The following is a 24,872-nucleotide window of genomic DNA, read 5'->3' as shown; positions in this document are numbered from 1 at the left end:
GTATGCATGTATGAACATGCGTATGGATGAGATGTCGCTTTGCCTTTCATCCACCTCCTTTGTATGTGACCTCTTAGGTCGTGAGCTCTTGTGCTTTGATATGACACACAACACAATTAAACTTTTCTTACGACTGGATTTCTGCAAAGACTGCCGTGTACCAATATTTATAAGAATTTTTCTGTGACTTGTTTTCATATTTGTATACCATTTTATAGACAGGATAAATCCCAGTTTACAGATTTTTTCAAATCTGAAAACAATGCTTTTGGAAAAAGCAAGTTAGTTGTGTCTTCAGCTGTCTGGCTTACAGTCATGTTTGATTCCTTGCAGTACAGCAGTGGTGCAAGTCTTTGGATTTCTGTTCACAGAAATTCAGATAAATAACAGAAGAAAAGGTGCCCTGCTCCAACTCCCCATCACATTCTCAGAGCTCTGAGAAGGTTAAAATGTCTCAGCAGGTAGACTGTAATTAGCTTAGAGGTCATAACAGGGGTGCATATCAGAGCATCCATAACAAAATGAGCTCATTTACACACGGCTAAGCACGTCTTCCTAGTCCATTAAGGTAGGGGTGGTTTGTTTTTTTTTTAGATTTTTCATACCTTTCATTTGCCTAACTGTTCAGGGGGGATAAATATCCGTGAAGTACTTGGAAGGTTTAAAAGCTTTTTGGGAGCTGAGTAGTTTATATCCTTTATAACTTTCACAGTTACCTTTTGCGAATCCAGACTTGTGCCAAAAGCCGGCTGACGATAGTTGCAAATTACTGGTTTCTTTCTGCTTGCTGTAAGCAAAGTGGTGTTCAGAATATTTTTGTTGAGAAGTCTCTTTTCCATACTAGGTTCAAGAATACGGCTCTTACAAGAGCAAAGATCGTCACCTGCTGGAGTAATTACTGGAACTACTCGGTCTTCATCTGTCAATGAGTTCTTGGACTCTTTGGCCAAAAACTATCCAGGAGGCATCTCGGACAAACTTGCTGCACAACTGGGCTCTGTGGTAAGCAGCATCTACTCTAACCTTAGACAGAAATGATAAGTTGTATGCAAAAAATACATGTTAGTCAGACCTTTCTTTCTCCGGAGAAAATTGACACCTGTTCTCTGGCCGTCTTTCATTTCAACAATATTTAACCTGTTCCCCAGAGTTAAAGGCAGATTGATGAGAATGCGGCAGATAAACTCAGATGAGAGGACAAGCTGTTGTTCCTCCTCAGTTTTACACCAGAATAAATCTGTTGATCATAATTGATTTCATGCAACTGTGTACTGGTGTAAGGGAGCTGAATAACATCTCTCCGTTCTACAAGAAGATATGAAACTGTCCTGTTCAGAGGAAATAGTTAGATGCAGTTAATAGAACAATGAAGGTTACTTATGAACACCATCCTGTGGCAGTGGAAAAACTCGTTCAGAGTGTATGCTAGTGATAACTGCCAGAGATCAAATTTAAGCCCATTTTTCACCTGCTTTTACTTTTTCAATCAACAGATGCAACAATGTGCTTGGATTTCAAATAACCTTTTGCAACTTCAGCTTCATCTCTCTTCCTTTTTTTACTTCTCCTTAATAGTGCTTTCCCTAAAGGCATTCATTCTCCTTGCAGGCAGCGGAGGAACTGGGGCTATGAAGCAGATGTGTCTAATGCTCTTTTTAGACAACAATGACAGGAGAAAGAGAGAAAGAAAAATGAAAGCTTTAAACTTTGTTCCATTCCAGGGTGATGATGTCATTATGATGAATGATGGCTTGGCAGGCACGACTTGCTGTACAATTTTGCCACTGTCTCTGTATTTATAACTACCTCTGATGTTTAGAATTAGTGCTGTAGATGGAACAAAGTAACAGATCCCCCTGCCCCTGTTTCCCAGGCTTTAAAAAAGGCTCTCTTAGGTGTGGAGAAAGGTACGACTGTCAAATGGCCGACATAAATAGGGAACCTCCCATCTTTCAGTCTTCTGACATTAAATACCTCTTTTCAAGCCCTGCAGAATTTTAAAAAATATCACGTGTTGTTTATTTTCATGTTGCTTTCATCCAAAGGTTTGTTAGTTTAATGGGAGAAAGAAGCCAGAATATTTCTTACCTTGGTGGCACTCTGCCATCACTCCTACCCCAGCAACTTATTTTTCTCACTTTTTATTTCATCTTTTTTATTTTTATTTTGAAAGTTTACATTTTGTCAAGTCAGGGAGAAGTGGTTTATGATGAAGGAGGCTGTCATTTACCTTGGGTTTAACTTACTTAGCGGCTGCAAGGCTCTTTTTCTTATTAGTCTCCTTGTTCAGTGCTGGTAATACCTTTTCTTTATTTACTACACTAAGTTTCCAATATATTTTTGCATGCAGAGGAAGCTTTACAGCATCAGCTGAAGTGTCAACATAGTAAAACGTTCAAGGTGAAACACAGGTGCCTCTTAGACCATATTTAATGAGAAGAATATAAATATGTCTGTGGCCTTAAAGTAAAATTTTGTCTAAACTGTTACATTTGGGACTGCAAATGATTTTTATGCTTTTGGCACCCAAATAATGTGCTGTCACTGCAGTAACCACATTCAGGTAGAACTGGAAAATAAAAAATATGAAGAAATTAATGTGAATTATCCACAAGCAAAACACGAAGCAGGATCTGCTGCTCAGTAGATCTGATTCCTTGCAGCCTTATCCCTTGTGAGCATGCCAACCCTGCACTGATTTTGTACGGCTGTAATTAACTATACAAGGTATAACAGAAAAGTATCTATACCTGTAATCCACACAGAAAAAAGGGTCAGAATTATATCTTTACCAAAAGACAGCAAAATAAAACGCAGGCTCAGTGAGCATCTAAGCAGAGCTTTACTTAGCATAAATAGTGAAGGAAAGTGAAGGAATTCACAATAGTCATAATGTGAGCGTTCAGCAGATAAACTGTATTCTCTTTCATTGCTCATACCATGACAAAACACCTGTTACAGACATGTGATTTAGCTATTAAATTGATAATTATCAATGGCTATCAGTTGATAACAAAGCAGGATTTAATAACTTTGCTCTGTGATTTACGTTTTATTTTTTTAAGCGCACTGTCGTGCTGCGTTTGTCTGACCTGAGAAATTACATTGTCCTACAGCACATGTTAATTAACATGCCCTTAAAACTCTGGACCACATTTTCCAGTCTGCTGAGATCATAATGTGTTCATTGTACAAAGTCATTTTAACTAACTGAAATTTGCAAAAGGTAATTCCTGCCCTGAGGGGGGAATATTGGTTGATACAGAGTTAGTAAGGCAGGTTTTCTGCGTTGCTGGAGCAAGGAGACAGTGTATTTAAGATGTAGCAGAGGCAAATTCTTCTGTATTCAGCCCCTTGCTGGTGAAAAGAAGCTTAAGACAACAGCATAGCTAGAATTATCCCTGCTCTAACATATTGGGAGGTTGGGATGCATCAAAAGTCGTTCTCTGCAGATATTCCTTCCTGCTACATCCTGGCACGTTTTGGCTACTACGTGCCAAATGGAGCTTCTAGAAATGGAGCTTCACTGGAGATGAAGATCTTCATTTTTCAAAGCCAGCAAGATTTCAGACCAAAATTTGGTTTGTGTAGACTGGTGAATCATATTTAGCACCGTGTTAGTTATAATATAGCTCTGCTATTTTCCCAGAATACATAAACACATACACTCTAGAGTCTTAGCAAAAGAGAGGAATATCACAGCCGGTTAAGTTATCATATAGACTTTCAAGTTGCTGTATAAAGTTGGTCCTATTTCTTTATCAGGAAGAAGCTTCTCTCCAAAGGCGGCGTTCTGCGGCCCGTCAGGCTCTGTCAGGGAAGGCACCTAGTGCGTACGCCCAGCTGTTTCAGAGGTAACGTAGAGTGGTTTCAGCCAAGTCCTTTGCAGTAAAGTGAAAAATGCCTGTTTAAGGTTTCTTCTCCGCTGCTTTTAAGGATGAATGATTAGAAGCTGTCAGGGATTGCAAATCTCACAAACAACTCTCCTTTCTATCACTTTTTAAATCTAGGCCTACAAATATATCACATACCGCCTGCCTTTTGACTTGGGAGTGCAGCAGTCCCAAAACGTATACTGAAAATGTATGAGGCAGAACCATCCACAAGTAACTTGTCTAAAACTATGAAATTATTATATACTTCTTCTCTGAGAGAAAGAGGATTATTTTTTCTTCTCTGAGAGAAAAGGATTATTTTTCTGTCAGCTCACAGTGTCCAGCATGTTTTTTAGCACTACTAGTAATTAGTGCTGGAAAGTCACAGCCGTGCTCAGCGCGAGGCTGTTTGCTGCAGTACATCTTCTGTGGGTCTTTCTGTTTAAAGCAGAATTTCTGAAAGCTGACTCTGCTTCCTAATTTTATTTTTTATTTTATTTTATTTTATTTTATTTTTTTAGAAAATGGATTCTGTCTTGACTGTCTCTCCTCCTTTTTCCTCATAGTCACAGCCCTGCAAAAATGGTATTAGAAGTCTATAAATCTCAATGTACCTTCTTTGATTGATCTTTTGTGGCACTCCTGCCTTCCCCTGGTGTAAATCTTCCTAATCGGAATTCTTCTTTGCTTGCTTTTCCTACCCGCCATGAAAAAGCTCACAGTGTTGACATTTAAAGTATCACATAGACCTCTAAATCAGCAATCATCGGAACGAATAGAAAAGTTCACACCTTTCAGCTCATTTCAGGCCTGTACAAATGCAGTCACCAATTGTACATACCAAACGTGTTGATGAAAATCATTCCAATGACAAAGTCTGGAGATTGACTGTTTTAAAAAAAAAAAAGAAAGAAGGAAAAAAAAACCCCTACTGAATTAAACTGTCTCTAGAAAACCAATGGCAGAAGCTTACAGGTAGAGATGCATCATTATGATGCCTTTTCCAAATCTTTACTTAGAGAAAAGTTTTTTTAAGTAGCTGATTCATTCATTTTAAATTATGTTGAAATGAGAAGAAAAATGGAAATCAGTGTTTTCTTTTGCTAGATGTTTTGGGCTTGGTTTAGTGTTGCAGTGTGAACTGTTCATCCGCCTTAGTTTGTTGCTCTTTGCTCCCTTTATTCCACAATACTCATTTGCTGGAAGCTGATTTTGGAGTTAAGTATCAGACTGCTTTGGCAGAGCTGTCAGGCAGGTGAGAGAAAATCCTGTCACTCCCAATCAGCATTTGCAATTACCAGGCCTCAAGGGATAGATGCGCTCAGCAGAATTGGAGGCAAGAGTCGAAAACGCCCCATTCCATGGAAGAGGTTAAGTCAAGAGGTGCCATAAATATGAATGCTATAAAATGGTTGAAATTCTGAGAGAGAATCTGAATCCTGGAATGTAGCAATTAGATAGCAGAGAAGCCGGTAGGTCATGCAGTCCAGTCCAGCAGCAAGTGTATGGTTGTTCTATGGAGCATGTTTGTTTATACAGAATTGAATCGAGTTTTAAATACCCATAAGAGAGGGGCTTTCACCTTGGAAGAGCTCACCTAGGGTTTGATGGATCTTTCTTTCAATATATAACTATGGACCTGGGTCATGAGTAGCTTAAAAGGTTATTGCGTGTCATCTTAGCTGCGGTAACCGTCTTTGTGCACGCTCTTAGCCTATAGGAAATGTGAGGTGATGTGGCTTTCTTTAGCTTTTATCAAGGGCTAAGTAAGGAATTTGTACGCAGATTGTGCGACTGAGATGACGCGAGGTAATTCACTATGTCATTATTCGTAGTAATATTAGCAGCAGTATCCAAATAATTTTGGGGTAGTTAGACTGTTATCTTGTTTTATACCTTTCCATGGTTCTTACTTAAACTATATATATTGTAATGTCTTTTCATCTTTCTCTGTAAGTCTATGCTTAGTAAATTCAGTAGGGTTCCTATAAAGCCTCTCTAATTTGTTAATTAACTCTCAAAATTGATCAGTCCAGAGTATTTCAAGTGTCCTTACAACAAGTGCTGGCAAAGAAGGCACTATAGCCTGCATCTGAGGCACCGTACTTCATCGTCTCTGCATATGTTGCTCAAAAATTACACCGATCGTTTTGTGCAGCCATTATTGCATTAGATATCCAGGTTCGACATCTCATCTCATTGTTACGTCTAGATCCATCTTGGCTTTAGTGCTTCCCAGAGTTCTCTCTTCTGTGGAATATCCATGTTTTAAGTGATTTTCTTTCAAGCTGTATTTTATTTGGAGGTTTTTATTTCTCTCTTTACTTGGCTACATAAATGGGATAGGTCATGCCTGTTTAAAATCCAGGTTTTTAAAACTCTTGCTGTCTGTTCTTGCTTTAATCTTACCAGCTTTGTCCTGATGAATTTTTATTTAGAACATGATACACCTTTTCTTTATTTTCATTGTCAGCAGCAGTGCATAAATGTACTTTGTCCACTTAATCAGTCTGCTGTTTATGTAAAAATACGATTTCTTTCACTGGTAATGCATCCGGCCTTACACAGGGTTTCAGCTGATGAATCTTGATGTAGTAAGCTTGCTGCCGTAGCACTCCTCGCTGGCGAATACTGCTTCTCTAGAGGAGCAAAGAGGAAAGAATATGCACCTCTGCTTCAGTTACTCCAATGTAAAGCTTCATTTCTACCCTCACCTTCCAGTGGAGTTTGAATTGACTGAAGGTATGGGCTTGTGACTGGGAGAAGCAAGCATGCGTTTTGTTCTGTCTGCTCTGCCCCTGGGGACATGACATCGTGGAGCAAAGTGGGGCAGATGGAGAGAAGGAAGTTCATTGAAGCGGATTAATTCCAAATTGTATTGGGAAATACAAGAGGAAGGTCCGTGCTTGCCATGCGGGATGGAGTTGGTATAGAATGAAACTTTGTTCTGAGGGCATTGCAGGTAACCTGAAGCAAAATAAGACAAGTACTTTAAAAAGAAGGTGATTAAAATTTAAAAAGAACAAATTTGTAAAATATGCAGGTAATTGATTATGTATATTTTTAGAACATAGAAATACCAATATGATTAGCTAGAAGTTTCTACAATGTCTTGCTTGAATTGAAGATTATTTTTTTAGCTGTTGGACTAGATTTTAATTGTATAAACTATATGAGTAGCTCCATTAAAGCGTGTTTTATTTCAGGATTTGTATCCTGATTTCTGTGGTTGAAAAGGGCTATCGGTACAAAGTAGACTTTTTTGTGTCCGGACATTTTTTGTCACACAATGAGGAAGAATTCAGTAACTTTAGTATTTCTTCAGTGGCAGTGCTGGCTCATACACACCTGCCCCTTCCTTTTCTTCCACTGCCCACTCTGTGCTGCCACTGGCTCCAATACAGCTTAGCGATGAATTGGATAAAGGTAAAGATCAGGTTTTGCCAAACAAAAAGGTTGGTTTTTTCAGCCAGATCCATTTCCCTCGCTCTCTGAAGAACCGCTTGTGCTGGCATCACGCTGAGAAAGGACTGGGAGTGTAAATAGGTGGCTGTGGACCAGAAATGGTAGAGGGCAGAGGCAGCTCAGGTTGCTTTTGAGCAGCGCTGCTGCAGAGAATGAGAACCCTACTTCAGTTAGGAGTGAAGCTAAATTCTATGAAATATATGAAACTGATGCCAAAAATGATATATGCAAAAAAAGTTCCTAAGGTACGAGATGTTTTGCATTTCTTGTGTATCTGTAACTATTAAAAGATTCTTTAATGCTTAATCTCATCGTTACACATTTTAATCCAAACTGAAATATATTGCTCAATTTTCCTGAATGTGTGTTAGAAAATTTTAAAAGTGGTGTCACACAAGAATCTAACCTATTTTATTTATTGCAACACCGCAGGGTTATCTACATAAATTTAGATTCTTAAATCCAAATTACTGAAAACCTGGCCTCTTTATTTTTTGCCTGTGGCTATGTGCAGGTGTAATTAAAGTCATTTTGATGTCTCATTGCCTAATATAATGTACGGGCAACGTTCGGTGGTTTGCTCTGAATAATTTCACTAGTTCTCTGTGTGTTCGAGGGTAATAAATAAGGGGTTGGGTTGAAGTCTCATTCAGATCAGGCCTTTAGCTAATGATTAACTTCTTGATTTCATCTAAATGTTGCTGAAAGAACTGGAATAAGCAAGAGCAGGCATCACCAAGAGAATTTATAACATGCAATCTTGCTCTTCTGAACTGGAAGAAATTCGTACACTTTACAGTTTCACTGGAGCTCCTTGCCAGAACTGGGAAGAGAGAAGGTCTGTGGTCTACCTGTGGTTGAGACACTCTCTTCGGGTTGGATTTGCTTGCTGTGAACGTAAGATTTGCATGCATGTTGTTGCACACATTTCTTGCAGACCCTCTTGTCTAGTCAACCTCTGACTTCAATGTAATTTTGCTTTTCAGTTTTATTTCTATGCCCCTCTTAATGACAAAACTAGGACGTTGTTCTGAACTACATGGATATGCCTTTTCACAGGGTGCTATTTAACTTCTCCAGCCTGGTTTTCTTTTTTTTTTTTTTTTTTTTTCTTCAGCTGAGGCATACTGGTGCAATTTGAATTACACTCTGAGCCTAAACACCTATAATGACATTACAAAACTTGAGAGGCAATGTAAAGACGACATTTAATGCAGAGACAGAAGGTGAAAAACATCCCTATAACACCTGTAAATATGCATATTCTTCTTAGCTCTCGGGCGTGGTGTTTTAAGTTTATTTATCAACTGAGATGTAGCTTCTGAGAGTGTGTCACGAGCTCGGAATCCAAATCTTTGCTCCAGGAAGTAGAGTTCATTTTCCGTTGTGACCCAGTCCATAGAGGGGTGGCCTTCAATCCTGCCTTCTGCTTTCTACTTCGACTCTTATAACCTCCATTGTCAGGCTGTGTATTTCTGTGCTATATTTTGAACAGAGTTCTCTGCTGCGAGATTTTCTTTTCTTCTTTTTTTTTTTTTTTTTTCCTTTCCATGATATGGATTTACAAGAAATTATTTCTGAGAGCACTCAGCTCTGGGGGCCATTAATGGAATCAGGCCCTTTCTCCTATGTAATTGCTCCAGATTTTGATCTGAGCCGATAACAAATAAACACCATTACCAGCCGGCAGTTGCTTGACAGTGAAACAATAACAGCTTGAGGCCTTACACTAGGGAAGCTTTATTTATAGGTATTAATAATAAGAAGAAACTAAAGAAAGGGAAATTTAAAGATGAAGAGTAGAAAAACCCTGCTTGCAATGCAGAGTGTATTGGGCTAGGGACTGATTTCTGAGGAGGAGTGGGGAAAGCCTCGTCACTGAAGCACCAGAAGACCCACAGCGGGGAACAGTCCTGCTCTGGCAAGATGAGGAGGCATGAAAAGACAGTTTGAGATTCCAGCCTCTGTTTCCTGTGGGAAAGTGGCAGCAGGATACTTGTTGCCTTAATGGCTTCTGGACGTGATTGAGGGCTTGATGAAGAACTTAATAGTTTGGGGTTTTTTCCCAAACTGTAGCAATGAATCTTCAGAAAAGATATTAACCCTCCTTAAAAAACCTAGCTTCTCCCATGGAGCAAGCATTCAGAAGCTGCTACTGCAGTTAAAAATGTTCTTGACAAGCTTCCCAGGGAAACCAGAAAATGGCGCACACCAAAGTTACATAGGCTCATTGCCCTTAAAATTAAAAATATTCCTTCAGAGTTCAGTTGAGGTGTGTTGGTGGGCTGGCTCTGGTACAGGGGGTAGATGTATGGAATCCTCCAAGTGTTATAATTTTAAGTTCAGCATTTCATTAAGGACCTCTCCTGTTTGGCAGTCTTAAGTGCTGCATCTCTTTGATGTTAGCTCTGTGGTTCGAGTCTATAGATAAAGTGGTGTCGATACTGCAATTACCAGGAATGCTTTTTTTTTAGGTGTTATGCATGGCAGTGAAGATGAAACTTCTCACCTTGTGGGTTAGTCACAAGGGGGGGGATTAATTTCACCCCATTTTGGGTGTCTTTTATAAAAATGTCTCTATCTGAACAAGTTGCTCTACATCGCTCTGTCTCAGTGGAGAGTGATTCATCCAACCTGCTCTAGATATCTACTTAAGCTTGAGTTTATTCATACTGTAGCTGTGACTGTTCCTCTCTATTGGCTATAAACTGAGCCTGGATTACTACCCCCAACTGCTTATTGCTGCTTTTCTCTCACTGGAGATAGCGCTCCTCTCCATCTGAACAGGTCTTGTGAACTCACGGAGCACTAATTATGCTATCACAGTATATAGATGCGTGTAACAAGCACTGTATTTTCTTTTTGTATCATTTTAGGGACCTGGCAGTCACTCCTGCACCGAGCAGCTCCCGTCAACAGTTGCTGGAACCAACAATACATGCTTCTCAGCTCTCAGATGGAAGGAATGTCACCCAAGACCAGAGCTTCCCCCTGCCTAACCCAGAGAGCCGGTGAGTTCAGTTTCTGAGACAGCAGATCATCGCTGGGTGGAATGAAGGTTAATGCTGCAATGTGCAAGATCTAAAACCATTTCCCAAGCTAATGCAGTTGCCTCATCTGTTACATCAACAGCCTTATTAAACACGTGTCGCTGCAGCATAAAACAAAGTCTTGTCATTCATGGGAACGGTTTCATTTAGACACCATAATTCACATACACAGAAAGGGAATTTAAAGAGTTTTCTATCAAGAGGATGTTTGAAGGGAAAAAGATGCTGAAAGAAACTTGGTCCAGGTATAGAAAAACAGAACTTGAGTGATAAATATGTTTTTTTAAACAAATTTACCAGATATTGCTATCAGAATTATTACTCATTCTCTCTTTAGAGGATTCCATAGTTACTGTTGAATACCATTTGGGAGGCTCTGGGTGATATTGTGATCTTCAAATTCAGATCTCATCCCTGATAACAGCACACCCCATCAGGACACTGAGCTCTGTAGTACCTTTACCTTCTTTTACTATCTCAGCCATTGTTTCTATGCTTCATATCTTGTCCAGCATCTCTGCTCGTGAGTGATGAACATCCTAATTTATTTGTACCACAGCTAAACAGGCTCTGAGGTGTGGGAGGGAGACAACTTCTATCTCATTTAAAGCTTGTAGACGGGTGAGGATAGAAGAAGATTTGAAGAGGCTACATCTTCAGTGTCTTTTAGGCCTTCAGCTACGAAGCGGGCTATATTTTCCTGACGTACTCTTGCGGGTCCACGTTGCCTCTTACAAGACGGCTGTGACTTACTCTAATGGTCCTGTTTCATAAGTACATCTGAGCTCTGGCTGCCAACAAGCTGTTGTGGCAAGTGACATTGCGGCCTTTCTATGCAGCATCCTGGATAAGCTTTTTTTTTTTTTTCCCCCTCTTCTGGCCATCTGTTGTAATCTCATGCCCAGATGGGATACACAGAAGCAGCCGGATGCCACACAGCATGACCTAGTGAAGCATAACGTGCCAGATCCCCCATCCACACTAGGAAATAGGTGTGTGCTTGTAGCCATGCTCTGCTCACTCTTCGGAACCTACCCCAAAGCTCATCTGAAAGCTGCACCTTAGAGTGAGCTGATGTCTATGCCATATGGCTGTTGGTAAACTTGAATCTAATCGTGGGTTCAATCCCATGTCTGATATCTTGTTCTCATTCCGTACAAACCAAGGTACCTTTCCTGCTGTATTTAAACGTACCATACTATGTATTTTTCACCTGTTTTCACATCTTTTCAAAATCCCTGTTAAATAACCTCCTAAACATACATTAGGCAGCTTTTCACATTAAGTCAGACCGATGAGAAATGCTGAGCATCTTTATAAGATTTCAACCCGTTCACTTTATTCTTCATCTGTTAAGCAGAATTCTTAGCTAAACTTGCTGTTGAAAAAAATCTGTGTTCCTTTTATATCCTAGAGAGACTGCCGGTTCCCTCTATGTGATGTACTACCTGCCACTGTAATTACAAGTAGTTAATTAGCATGCTGTAAAAAGGTTGAAACCCTAGGCCTCTGCAGATTCATTTGTCCTGAGTATTTGTGCCACAGCGGAGTGTGCTGAAGGGGAACAGTGAGCGTATGAGAGAAACTGAGTGCGTAATAGGCTGCAGAGGGATTATGCATCATCTGTCCTTACCAGTAAGAGGCAAGACCTCTAACTCAAATGAGTGTGAAGCTATGATGAGTTGTAAAGGTCTTACCCTTCGCATATGGGAATAAATATGTCTTTCCATTCCACCACATTTTGGTGTTTTGACTTTAGCAGTGTTTTCATTTAGCACTGTTAATAACACAGTGGAGAAACAACTGTGAGGAGAGAAAAAGCAAACTGCTAATCTGATTCATTTTCTGTGCATGCATCGTGGCCTACAGCAAAATTGTATAGAGTCATGTTGTCAAATCCTTTTGCAAGGAAAATATGGAAAGTTTGGAAGAAATTTGCTTATAGGCATGATTGATGGAAATGCTGTTGTGTAGATGTATTTGAAATATTAGTGAGAAAAATCCCACATTTCTGAAGTATTGTAGTAAAGCCTGTAGTGATTTTGTTTGAATATTGAGATGGTTTAATATTTTCTTTTTCTTTCTCTCCAATTTTATGCTTTCAACGTTTGGAATGGAAGAAAGAGTAAACTAAAAAAAGCCATCAAGGGGTAAGAGCACTATGTGTTGACCTCCAGGCACAGCCAATGAAGGAAATATTGTTTTCCAAGATCAGGGACTACAGATTAGTCTGGTATCTCACTGGGAAACACTGTGCCCAGGTCCCAGTTTTTTCGCATTATTTCTCAAATCTGGCAGTTTTTATTTAAGCTTGAGCTGTGGTGGAAACAGCATCATTATTCTTCAGGTCACTAACACTTGTTGGATTCAAGTCCTGCAGTTGTTCTGTTACTTTGTGTCTACACGTAAAATAGATGATCCTGAAGGCATTTACTCAAGAGCGAAAATTAAAGGTTTTGTTTGGACATCTGCCCACTGACCTGCAGTTTTCAGCAGGACAGTTTCTAATTACATCCACGGTTTTTTTCATTGCTAAGACCATAGCTATGGTCTTCTCCTTGGAAGTAAACTATGATGACCTAGTCTTTCCTGATTTCACAAAAGAAAACACCATGCCAGTTTCCAGGGATTTCTGAAGTCCTCTCTGCTGGAGGCTGAACTCTCCCACACATGAAAGTGTGGATTTTTTTTTTTTTTTTGCCTGAGGTTCCATTTGTTCTCACTCATAGGCTTAAACAATTTATCATGGCCTTTGGTGAGTAGCAGTCCTTCAGGGCAATATATCTTACAACTGTACTTTAAAGGACTGCTACTCACCACCGACAATGATAAATTCTTTAGGTCCCTGTCTGCTGTATTTCATTACTCGCTTTTACCAGTAGAGGTGTTTGTAAGGATATTGAAACGATCTGGTTACAGCATAACAAGGAGAGGAGAAGAGAGGAGGGGCAAAATACAGTGAGTTGGCGAGTAGAAACTTAATTTCTTTATCTGTTACCATACCCTCGTTATTTGCAAGATTGAGGGTGGAGTCAGAACCTCACCTACCATTGACCAGTGCATTTAACAAGGAACTGTCTCAAATATTTAATTGCACGTCCCCATTCCTGCCAAACACAATCAAATGAAAAATATCCATCAATTGAAATATTATGACATCATGTGCAATGATACATGTTAGGGTTTGGCAGTCCAGTGCAACCATAATCTAAATAGAATCTATAGCAGTCCAGTGCTTTACTCCTCAACTCATTACTAACATATTTTGTATTTAGTGCACACGGAATCCATTTATCTCATTACTCCATGGGGTAATACTGGGGTTTTTTAAGCTTCCTATTTTTCATTTCTTTTCCATTTAGCTGACTGGGAAATTTTACTAGAGGGAACACATGCCTGCTTCACCCATAATAGTTCTCTCGTCTGTGCTGAGGCTGCCAGGGAAGGACTAAAGATAGGTTATCCAAACTCGTTTACAGGTCACCTGGCAAAAGCACAAAGGAGAGGTAGGTTCTCAGCTCCTCTGCCCCCCCCCTCCCAAATACCTTGGACATCTATATGGCAGGGACGTTATAAACTCTAGTTTTCCCCCTTATTTTTGAAGTTATTCTCATTGAGTAGCTTTACAAGAAACCTTAATTAAATTAAATGTTTCCTATGACACTTGTACTAGAAAAGCCTGGGTGCCTGCCTTCCCTTTACACCCTGCCAAGCAGTAGGTAAATTGTTTCCCACAGTTTACCTTGTCTTCTGCCCTTTAAGAAAGGGACAGCTGGGGAGAAAGGCAATGAAGATTTTTTTGTTGGACACCTTAGGATGCTGGATTTTAACATAGTGCATTCATGCAGTTGCAGCTAGAGATCCACAGGGGGTTAATTCTAACTATATGATATCTATTTTTAGCCTTTATTTGTAGGCGAATGTGTGACTGTGTTCTCTGAAGCAAAAGCAGAAGTAGTCAGCCTTTTAGAAATTGGAATAGGTGTTGTTGAAGAGTCCAAGCTGCTGTTTATACTGAGCCTGGATTTACTACTCCTAGTAATTTCTTATCCCTACCACAGTTATGTCTGATGCGTATTACAGGCCGCTAAAAAGAGATTACAACTAGGGTTAAGCACTTGGCTAGAGCATTCAGAGTTTGATGAGCATCCTTCGATGCAGTGGACCTCAGAGGAAGACGCAAGCACTCAGTACGTTACAGGATATAATATTCCTTTACCTTGAAGGCAATGGCAAAATTCTCATAGACTTCCACAGTACATCTAGTGAGAAGATAATTACCTGTTTCTTATGGGAGTACCACACTGTTTTATCTCATTATTCATGATCCCTTCTTCTTATTGTATGGATTTATTAAAATACCACTGAAATACTTTCTTTCTATTCCCCAGAACACTGTAATCACAGTATTCTCACAAGCTAAAATGCTCCTTGCAAGAGTTACAGGATGAAATTCTTTTGGCCTGCACCATGGATAAGGTCAGGGTGGATAATCTTTGTCCTCCCAGATTCATAAATCTATGAATGCATTTCTCTCACCTAGACCAGAACAATCCTTTCTGTATGAAGAGAGACATTCCGAAATGTCTTAAGCATTGCTCCAGGTATACAGATTACAGTTTTGCATTAAATAGGCAGTTATTGATCTCTCCATATCAGTCAAGGTCTTTTCCGTACTTTTCTTGAAGTAAATTGATAGTATATAGATGGAAATGGAAAGGTTATCAGAACAACCTACAACATGGTGGTTATTGTCGTCAGGGTCTCAGACCACTCAGGCTTTGGCTTTGACTAGATTTTCTGCAAGAGACATAAGAAGTCAGAGGTGCCTTGGGTACTACGCACTGGTAAATGGCTACTCATGGTCCGTGTTGTCACTGGGGTGCTACAGAAACACTTCTTTTCAAGGCAATTCCTATTTTCTTTTACTCACCAAGAGAGAACGTCATCTGCAGTGCTGAACCACAGATTTGGAAACAAGGAGCTCTGAGTTCTGATCCCAGATCTGAAGCTGGTTCACTGTGTGGCATGAACCTCTTTATTGTACCTCTCTGTGCAATGAATTAAACCAATAAATGAAAATCGAGAGAGGTAGTAGTTGTGTCTGCTACCAGGAGAAATTTTGAGAGCGTTGTAATGTGTGAAAAAGCTTTGTGTAACTGATAAGTACTGGGATTTATTTCTGACTTTTGATTGAGTTGTGCGACTGCAACACCAGTAATACTGTCAGACCTGGTGCATATGCTTTTTTTATTGCTATTTTAAAGCATGAATCGTTTCTCCCTCTCAGCTGCAGAGAATCTGGTCCTGCTCATGAACTATTTCTAATCTCAGCTGGTGCACCTGCTGCTGAAGGTCTGTCGGTTCGAACCCCTGTTCCCCATGCTCGTCTCACCGAAGAAGCCAAAGCTGAGCATCAAGATCCAAGAGGAGCTAAAAATGGAGTGGACAGATTGAAAGGTTTGAACCGTATGCCAAAGTAACAGTTTTAGTCAGGCTGTCTGTCTTACCGTAATGACAGTAGCTTTATTTGGGTGACAAGGCAGCTTCTTCGTGGTAATGACACTCTTATAAGCAGCAGTGTTACGATGTGGCAGAATCGTCACGGTGTGAATGCAACGTACTCGATACGGCAGCTTTCTTGCAATGAACTGTTGGAGAAATTAAAAACAGTGACTGCTTATGCATAAAGGTACTCCCATAGGTGTGAGGTAGAGCAGTCACTAGACTACCTGAAGTTATTACTCTTCCCCCACCTCACCCCCCAAAACACTGGGGTTTCAGCTGGAGGTATGCTTTGTGGTAAATTTTGACTTTTCATTTAAATAAATACCCTCTTAGTGCTTCTTTACTTATTTATAATTTCTGCAGAGACTGAACTCCCTAGTGACAATCTTCAGAGAAAATACAGCAAGTCCAAGACTGGTTCTTCTCATGTGCCTCAGCTCATCAACTGGCCAGGCTCCCACTCCAAACCTGTCCTACCTCCAATCCCGTCTGGGCAGAAGAGGACCAACCCTTGATAGCCACTACTAGCCAAGTCTTTGCCTTGAATCTTGATTCTACACCGAATCTTTCTAACAGGAACACTGATTTTGATATATTTCTCTTCAACAAAGCAAAGCCTGTCAAATATTATTTCTAAATCCATTTCTGATTAACTCTCCCAAAAAAAGTTATTTATTTATAACTTTATTAAAAAGTAATTTCTGTATTTCCCAAAGCTAGAAATTATTTCCCCAGGCACTCTCAGCTGGGAAATGGCGTAGATTTTTTTCCTAACAGCCACATGACCGTATCTTCCATTAATTTCTGTCTTTTCTCCCCCTCCTATATTATAGATTTAATTGAGGTGTGGAAGCATCAGGGCCTCTGATAATATTGTCTATATTGTAGTACTAGTGAATTATTTTGAAGAGGGATTTTGTGAAATGTTCAGAGTTAAGTTGGGAGTCAAAACTAGTTCCAAGTCTTTTTTTAATAAAACGTGGGTTTTTTGAAGGGATGAGACATAATTCTTTGATTTGCGAGTGTATTTCAACAACCTAGTAAGGAGTCATCAGAAAAAATTATTAGAATTATTGAGAACTAGCTGAAGCTGTAAGTAGTATGTGAGGAATTGTTTTTCTTCTGCATGTGAAGCAGAGCTCCGGCAAGTAAATAAAACTCTTGAGTTAATGCTTGTCCTGATTAATTTTCATTACCATCTACTTGCAGAACTGATAGCGGGGCCCCTTTGCCCCAGCAGCTTCCCCTGAGGAGGGGCATTTGCTATTCGTATTACGGCGTGGGTCCTCGGAGGTCTTTGCGTGCACGGAAGATATCACTCGTTGCCACAGTGTGGGGTCATGTCCGTGAAAGAGCTCTGGTTTACCTCACCGTGCATGTTCACGATGTGGCCAAGGGTTTTTGTTGATTAAATAGGATGAACTGAACGAAGCAACACAGCTCATGGTAAGTAATGGATAGACTCAGATAGCCTGACCTTAAATTCCGGTGAAGCCTATAAAACAACTCAGCTTTTTATTAAGTAGTTTCCTTTCCGTAGAGCAGCTGGCTCTATCCTCAAGCTGAAGAACAACAGCTCTTCCGAGGCACCAATTTTTTATCATTGATTTTGGCAGAACAAAAAGCAAGGCTGCTCCGTGGCCTGGGTTCAGAAGGAGTTCAGGCAGCCGAAGCTGCAGTTTCAGCCTTAGTGGGTTTTTTGCCAAAGCAGTTCAGCGAGGTGGGTACCTGACTGCCAGTGAGTAACTACCGAACCTCCCCGGTTTCTTCAGCAAATCCCACGGGGCTCTTCACGGCTGCTTTGCCTCTGTAAATACCTTTGCAGAAGTTGGCCTGGCTGTTACGGCTGGCTGCACGGTTGATGAAGATGGATGCTGATGAGCGTATCAGATTTTTGCTGGTTTACAGGTGATAGCATTTTGCCAGTGTCGTGGTTAATGAATACGTACAAGGTCCCTCGTGGTTCGTACACGGCACGGCCAGGGGTGATCACACCTCCTCGCTTAACTTAGGAAGGTCGTACAGTCAGCGCAGATAAATCAGTTTTCTCCTGGACGCTCCTGCAGGAACCCGTGTACCCGGACTGCTCTGCATTGCAGTCTGGGTACCTGCGTACGTCTGGACAATGAGGGCAGCGGGTGTTGGCCAATACCCCAGTCACGTCAGTGTCTCTTTCCTTTTGCTTCCATTCCTGCGCAGTTCTCCAAGCCAAGATCACTTCTGCATTCAGCCCCAGCTCTCCACTCTTCCCTTGGAGCGCTTACTCCCTTCTGTGTAAAACAAACATGACAACTTATCCCTGAATTGTGCTGAATTTCCTCTCCTTGAAGTCGGCAATCCTTGCAAAAGCCTTGTACGTCTTCAGCGAGCGAGCACAGCGATTCAAACTACTCATATTTACAGGAACAGCCTTAAATGTTAAGCTCCCCAGTGCAGGAATTGTATCTCTATTTTGATTATATAGAGCTGAGCATACAGGTGGAGTATAAATATGTTACTCTTATTTCCCAGTCGGAAAAAGAAACCATTTGTTCTTCTGTGATCAGGGTATTGGTTAGCTTACTTGCATTTGTATCAGACAATAATGTTTGAAGAGAATCTCCTATTTTGCAATCAATTCTCGGGCCCTGAGCCGTCAAATACGTCCAAATGTGGCACATTCATGGGGTCTAGGGGCTAAGGACCTTTCGTGGAAATAGGACGTGGGATTTTAAAAATACCAGGGAGGAGCTTAGGTTAGAAACGTGCTGAAGTCAATTCAGCAAAATATCCCGTTTCTTCCCTCCCTAAGCTTTTACTGCCACGCACTCTCACTTGCTCTCTTCCCACTCCCCAGCAGACCACAGATCGACTTGCTCACCCAATTTACGAGGTTCCCCCAAAAAACCTGCGTGACGCTGACCTGCCCTTTGTCGACTGCACCCTGAAGCGCGGAACATCTGGCCGAGTTTGACGGCAGAAGTGCCGTTGGATTGCCGATATGTGATATTTACATTTCATTTAGCAGATTGTGAAGCTTTGCAGTTTGTCGGTTTTAGTTTAGAGCGTTTATTTTTGGCTGAAAGTACAGAACTTGTAACTTGGTGCCTATATATTTATAGACTGGCAGATAAAAGCGGGGCTGTTTCAGGGAACTCTGTTTTTATTGGCAGGAAGCGTGTTTGGATTACAGCAGAGTAACACCTTAAGTTAGTCATAGTCAAACAAGTCTCTGAGTCTTGAATTTTACAGAGGGGAGTATAACAAGCTGTTTAATTTCCCTTTTTTAAATTAAACATTCAACATTCAATAAAATCAGTAACTGTGGTTGCTGCCTTGTGAATGCAAATGGCTTTACCAGCTGGAGGATGTAGCCACGCGCTTATCACACGTGCTGTGTCGTAGCCCTGTGTTACACATCGGTAAATCAAGGCAGGGAGAAATTCCACTGATTGGTGTTATCTCGTGAGGGTTTTTTTACAGGAATTGGCTCAGAACCCAGGAGTCCTGCGTCTCTGCTCAAATGCCGGGTCTTTGGGGCGAAGCAGAGGAGGCCGTGCTTATGCAAAAGTGTTTTGGGACGTCAAGGGCAGCTGTTTTATCCTGAGTCCTCCCTCAGGCCAGTAGCAAGGTGATAGGAGTCACAGCACAGATGCTGTAGGACAAGGAGCTGCTGAATTAAGGACTAACAGGTTTGCTAGACATAAGGGGACATGTTTTAATACAGACCTGCGTCTGAAGGAGAGGATATGAAGCTTGCTAGCTAAAAGTTTGATGCATAGCTCGGTGAAGACTTCCAGGGGCTGCAGAATAGGTCCATAAAGAGCTGCTCCTGGAAATCTGCTGAGCATATTGAGTGCTGGAGGCCAAGATGCTCCACGGACAATCACAGGGTGCGGAGGCAGCCAAGGCAACCTGCTGCGGGCTTGGCAGAAGACAAGAGCAGGAGACACGTGGCAGCTCGGATTCTCCAGCACCCGCTCCCCAAATTAGCAGCTGTATTTTAAAAAAATGCGTGCAAAATGGTTTGATTTGGTGCTCTGACCTTCATCTCCCTGCATCCCTCCTCCGCTAAACCCATTGCTAGGGGCCCTAGAAAGCCTAGAAGCTAGGAACCACCGGAATAGGCTTGACTTGCTGGTGACACCACTGCGAATCCAGCAGCTACACCTTTTTATTTTATTTTTTTAAGCATGTTCTGGAAACAGATGGGGAATAGTTGCCAGTATTGACCAAAGGGCTGTTTATTTCTCTGCAGAGCACGCACATCCATTTCTAAAAATACCTTCTTGAAGCACCATGTCATGTTCCAGCAGCAGCTGGCTGCCCCTCTACCTCTGCCTGCTCCCTCGGGAGCTTGTCTAATTGAATATGCTGCATAATATGCTGCTAATTTGGCAGCTGTCAAAATGAATTATAATTTTTTTTTTTAACAGTACCGCGGTGGGGGTGAGGAGAGTTGCCGCTCGGTGTGATTACACCAACTGCCCGTGTTTCTCTTTGCATCCCCAACTCAAGGGAGAGCCAGTGAAGGGCTTGAAGGAGACCCATCAGGGCTTTCCCCGGTCTCACCCTGCGCTTCTATGGTGTTGCTTCAACAGCTCCAGCCCTGCAAACCACTTTGCGTCCCCCGTTCATTTACCAGTTGTTACGTCCGACGCCGGCTGCGTTTGCCAGCCCAACTGGAGTCGCATACCCTCGTGGCATCTCCTCATGGTCTGCGGGGTTGGAGCTCAAGCAAGCGCCCCTTGGGACAGTCAGCCCCGGCGCTCAGCCCCTGGGGTGCTCAGCGCTGCAGACCCTGCGTAAGCTCTGCATGAAATCTTGCTTCTTGGACATACCCTTTCGGTAACCCTCACAAAATATTTCAAGCTTCTGAGATTTTTTTTTTCCTGCCTCCTGTAAGGCGGAGGGAGAGGAACCCTTGTAGCTGAGGCTGAATTTCATTTTCCTGCGGGGAGGAGGAGGAGGAGGAGGAGGAGGAGGCGGCTCCTACATTTTTATCATTCGTGCTTTTCCGTGCTCATACCTCAGAGCAAGTAGAAGCATGAAGGTGTAAATCAATGTCCATCACAGAGACATGAAGGCTCCACAGTGAAAAATCCCCCATGCTGAGCATCCTTCCACCGAAGAGATCTGCTCTTGAGACCCACATCTCCGTTCCCCAGTGCTTTCCTGGCTGGTAACCGCACAGAGGCTCACAGAAGTTTGCCCCTATCTGGAGCGGAGATAGGATGGCATCATAAATCCTCCAGCAGGAAAAGGATGGTTTCCCATATGTGGGGGACTATGTGGGGTTCAAAAGCAGCCAGGAGTGGTATTCCTTGCACTAATCCCGTGCTTTGGAGCTTCCACTGGTCAACTGCGGGGACTATGAAGGACCACGTTCCTCTCCTCCCATTATCTCACGTGACATTTAGTTGACTCCAAGCGTCGCGCTCCACCTTCCTCCGAGGCAGGGCACGATGCAGAACTCACCGCCCCCCCCCCCCGAGTGCTTGCGTTTTGTGGGATTGCACCCAGCCGATACGACCTCAGGCCCTCTGAAACACGGCTGGTATGTGGCTGCACACCTTCATGACAGACCGGACTCGATGAGCCATGGTGTCTTCCAGGCTCTTGGAACAGAGATCCACCAACGAGCCAGCAGTCTTGGCTGATGGAGGGGGTTGGGGTATTATTTCTTCCTCTTCTCAAGGGTCGAAGCAGCCGCCAGCACAGCAGGAATGATGCTCCAGGGACTGCTTCCTCCCCTCCTGTCCTGATGGAAGACACCTCTGCTTTTTTTTAGGTCCCTTTGCAATGCCCACTTTCTCTGCAGCACTTCAGGTGTCACCGCTGTGTCACGCTTTGGGCAGCATCTGCTTTTTGCCCTCTAAAGAGGGGACCAAGCTACCAGCCCAGGGGTTATACCCCCCATTACGATTTTTACCACCCAGGGTCTTTCTGGTGGCCCAAAGCAGGTTTAGCCCCTTGTCTTGGCATGCGTGACCACAGGCGTCTTCCCAGCAGAGATGGTGTCACCTGCCTCTTCCCTGGTGTCACCTGCCTCTTCCCTGGCCGGTGCCCAGCACCTCCTCCATGGGAAACGGGGCCATGGTGCTCCTGCTTTGCCTCCTCCCTCTCAAGCTGGAAAGGAGTAAATGAACGGTCCCCTTGCCCTGTGCTGAGGTCCCTTGGTCAAGGCAGGGTTGGTGCATCCATCTTCCAGCTGCTCAGGGGGAGAGGGGGGAGCAAAGGGTGAAAGCCAGCTGGTTATAACTGTATGGAAGTGGAAAAATAATAAATACTAAAAATTTCCAGCAAATTTTGGAGAGCTTTCGAAGAAGGAAGGGTGCCAGCAGAGACCTGTGAGCCTGGGCTGTGCTGGAGGCAAAAAAAATGGTTCCGTATCCTCTGAGCTCTTCCCCTCCCAAATTCCCCCCGTCAATAAATCTCACCTTCTTGCCCTCTTGGGCTCCAACTGCTGATTTATGATTGCTGTAATGAAAGACGCTGAGCAGAAATGAACTGTGTGGCTCCAAGTGATTTACAGAGACATCTTTATCCCCTCGCCTACCCCTCTCGTTTAATTTAGTGGCAGGAGCGAGTTTTTTACACCTTGGAAGTGACAAGAATTTCATCGCGTTTCCCAAAGGAGTTCAAGGCTTTCCCTCTCGCTTTAATAAAAAAAAATCCCTTGTTTCTTTCTGACCAACCATGACAAGCCAGGCTGCGACGTGCCGAGGAAAGATTGAAAGCATTAATAAACACCAGCCCAGATTTAATGAAAGGCAAAAAATTTTGAACAGAAATCTCCAAGCTGATGAAAGCGCAGCCTGGCCCATGAGGATTTATTAAACGAACGGCTGCCAGGGTCTGGGGAAAGATGATTTGTTAAATTAGAAATATATATACTTGGTAACTGCTGGAGAATTAAGCGTGCCCATTAAAGCTCTGAGATGGGGAAGGTTTACAGGTGTGTTAAACGCAAAGCGATGGGCAGGATTTTAACGTCACGTCGCTGTTTTTGCAGTGATGGAGACGTCACCAGGGTCTGGAAAGACCACAGTAATCACTTCATTTCTTGATTTTTTTTTTTTTTTTACCCCAGGTCCCATCTGGACCACTCAGCTCCAAGTTCATGGGTAAGCACTGACACCAGGAGGCTTCCTTCCCTGTTTTGACTTCTCCTGGGATAACACCACGGCAAGCGAAGCGGCGCTCTGTGCTGCATGGATGGGATTCCCAGAAACTGGGAGCTTAAAACAACTGTTGAGCCTTGCTTGGGGAACCTCACATCCTGATGGTTTCCTCAGTACAAACTGCTGCCCTGAGCCAGGTCCCCCAACCCCTGTGGGCGCTGCCGGGCACCTCGGCTGCCCAACTCACCCACCTGGGTGCAGACCGTCTGCAGCAAATTAATGGATACTATTTATTATAAGTGCAATTAAAGAGGAGCCCCCCCCCCAGGCCACCCTTCGCTTCTCTTGCCTTCCTACACCTCCCACATCCCCTCCCGATCTTGGGTCAACACCCCTTTAGGAGCAACCACAGCTGAAAGGGCTGGCTGAGGCTGGTGGTCCTGGCTTAGGGCTGCAGAGAAGGAGGGAAACAGCCACCCCAGGGAGTCTGCTGGCAGCGCAGGCCTGCAGCTCGTTATCGGTTTAGCTGCATTTGCCTTGTGCGTTCGCCGTCAGCCGCTGTGACCGAGGAGGAGGAGAGGGGCACGTGGGATTTGAGGAAAGCAGCTTCTCACCTCGCGGCAGCAGCTGGAGGAGAACGTTGGGCTGGAGCGCAGCAGATGGGCACGTGCTTTCTGGGGAGGAGAGCCCGGCTTTGCTCAGCCCTAGAGGACACGTTTGGGGAGCTGTGGCTCCAGCCCTCTGGCTACGCCAGCCACCGTGGTGGGGGAGGACTGGGGGTGCTGCCTTGGGTGCGGGACTCCGCAATGCTGCTCCCTGTTTCAGTGGAGGGAGATGGTTGGGTCTTTCCCCCAAACCCCAGCAAGGCTGAGTCTTTCTTACCTTCTCTCCTATTAAAGGCAGGAGAAATTGTGTGTTGATTTCAGAGCCCCATTCATTTTCCAATCACCAGCAGCTGAATCCAGTAGCAAAGCGTGAAAGGAGAAACGAAAAGACCAACATCCTTTGAAGAGGATACATATTTATTTTGTTTTTAAAAAAACAACAACAAAAATACCACCCTAAACCCAACCAGCCAACCCAAAAGCTCTGCAAATCCAGAATACTGATCAAAAAGTATTTTGGCTCACCCACTTTTCCAGCCTTTGCTAAAAAATATGTGCTATTATCTCTACAGCAAACGTTAAAACCAAACACATCAGTAGCTCCATTTGGGGCGGGGGGGCTGGATTCAAATATTAGTTTTGGCTAACGGGGCCCTTCTGCATGGGCCTTTCCTCCATTTCACAACTGGGCAAGCTCACGTACCGTTCTACAGCAGGAAGGGAATCGCTGCCACTTCCGCGACGCTGAAACAATTAAAAATATTCAGAAACACACAGATCGCACTGTAAAGTTAAAAAAATACCCCTGACAACAACAAATAACAACCCTGGGTCGAGTGAAGACCAAGTACAGCACACAGTTAAAAAAAAGAGAAACCCAAACATCCCCCAACCTGCCAGCATCACACAGAAACTGGAGACAACATGCAATTTCCTTGAGACAAAGAACAACCTAGGGAGTTGTCCTGGTTTCGGCTGGGATAGAGTTAATTTTCTTCCTAGCAGCTGGTATAGTGCTGTGCTTTGGATTTAGGATGAGAATAATATTGATAACACACTGATGTTTTAGTTGTTGCCAAGTAATGCTTACACTGGTCAAGGCCTTTTCAGCTTCCCATGCTCTGCCAGGCGCACAAGAAGCCGGGAGGGGGCACAGCCAAACTGCCCAAAGGGCTATTCCATACCATATGGCGTCATGGTCAGTATAGAAACTGGGGGGAGTTAGCTGGGGGGCAGTGATCGCTGCTCGGGGACTGGCTGGGTATC

The 24,872-nt window shown here is 43.0% G+C and overlaps 2 protein-coding genes across 4 annotated transcripts in view; both read left to right on the top strand.

Annotated features, from left to right (window-relative positions):
• Positions 1-23,698, top strand: part of LRGUK (leucine rich repeats and guanylate kinase domain containing) — a 59,643-nt gene extending 35,945 nt beyond the window's left edge. Inside the window, exons 16-21 of one of the 3 annotated variants that reach the window (XR_012777664.1) lie at positions 845-1,002; positions 3,766-3,854; positions 10,217-10,351; positions 15,681-15,850; positions 17,108-17,344; positions 22,971-23,698. Coding sequence is in view for 2 of the 3 variants with exons in the window: in XM_075515435.1 (XP_075371550.1) it covers positions 845-1,002; positions 3,766-3,854; positions 10,217-10,351; positions 15,681-15,850; positions 16,262-16,413 (704 nt within the window). In the remaining variant the exon portion in view is untranslated. Of the gene's footprint in view, positions 1-844; positions 1,003-3,765; positions 3,855-8,457; positions 8,489-10,216; positions 10,352-15,680; positions 15,851-16,261; positions 17,345-22,970 lie in introns of those variants that run through there. The other 2 variants (XM_075515435.1, XM_075515571.1) reach the window with 2 other exon arrangements.
• Positions 1-24,872, top strand: part of EXOC4 (exocyst complex component 4) — a 558,486-nt gene that overhangs the window by 464,184 nt on the left and 69,430 nt on the right. The window lies entirely within an intron of this gene.

The sequence above is a fragment of the Mycteria americana genome, chromosome 1 (assembly GCF_035582795.1).
Source record: "Mycteria americana isolate JAX WOST 10 ecotype Jacksonville Zoo and Gardens chromosome 1, USCA_MyAme_1.0, whole genome shotgun sequence".
Taxonomy (NCBI): Eukaryota; Metazoa; Chordata; class Aves; order Ciconiiformes; family Ciconiidae; genus Mycteria; species Mycteria americana.
Note: the sequence above shows the minus strand (reverse complement) of the source record. Positions and strands in the feature narration are given on the sequence as shown.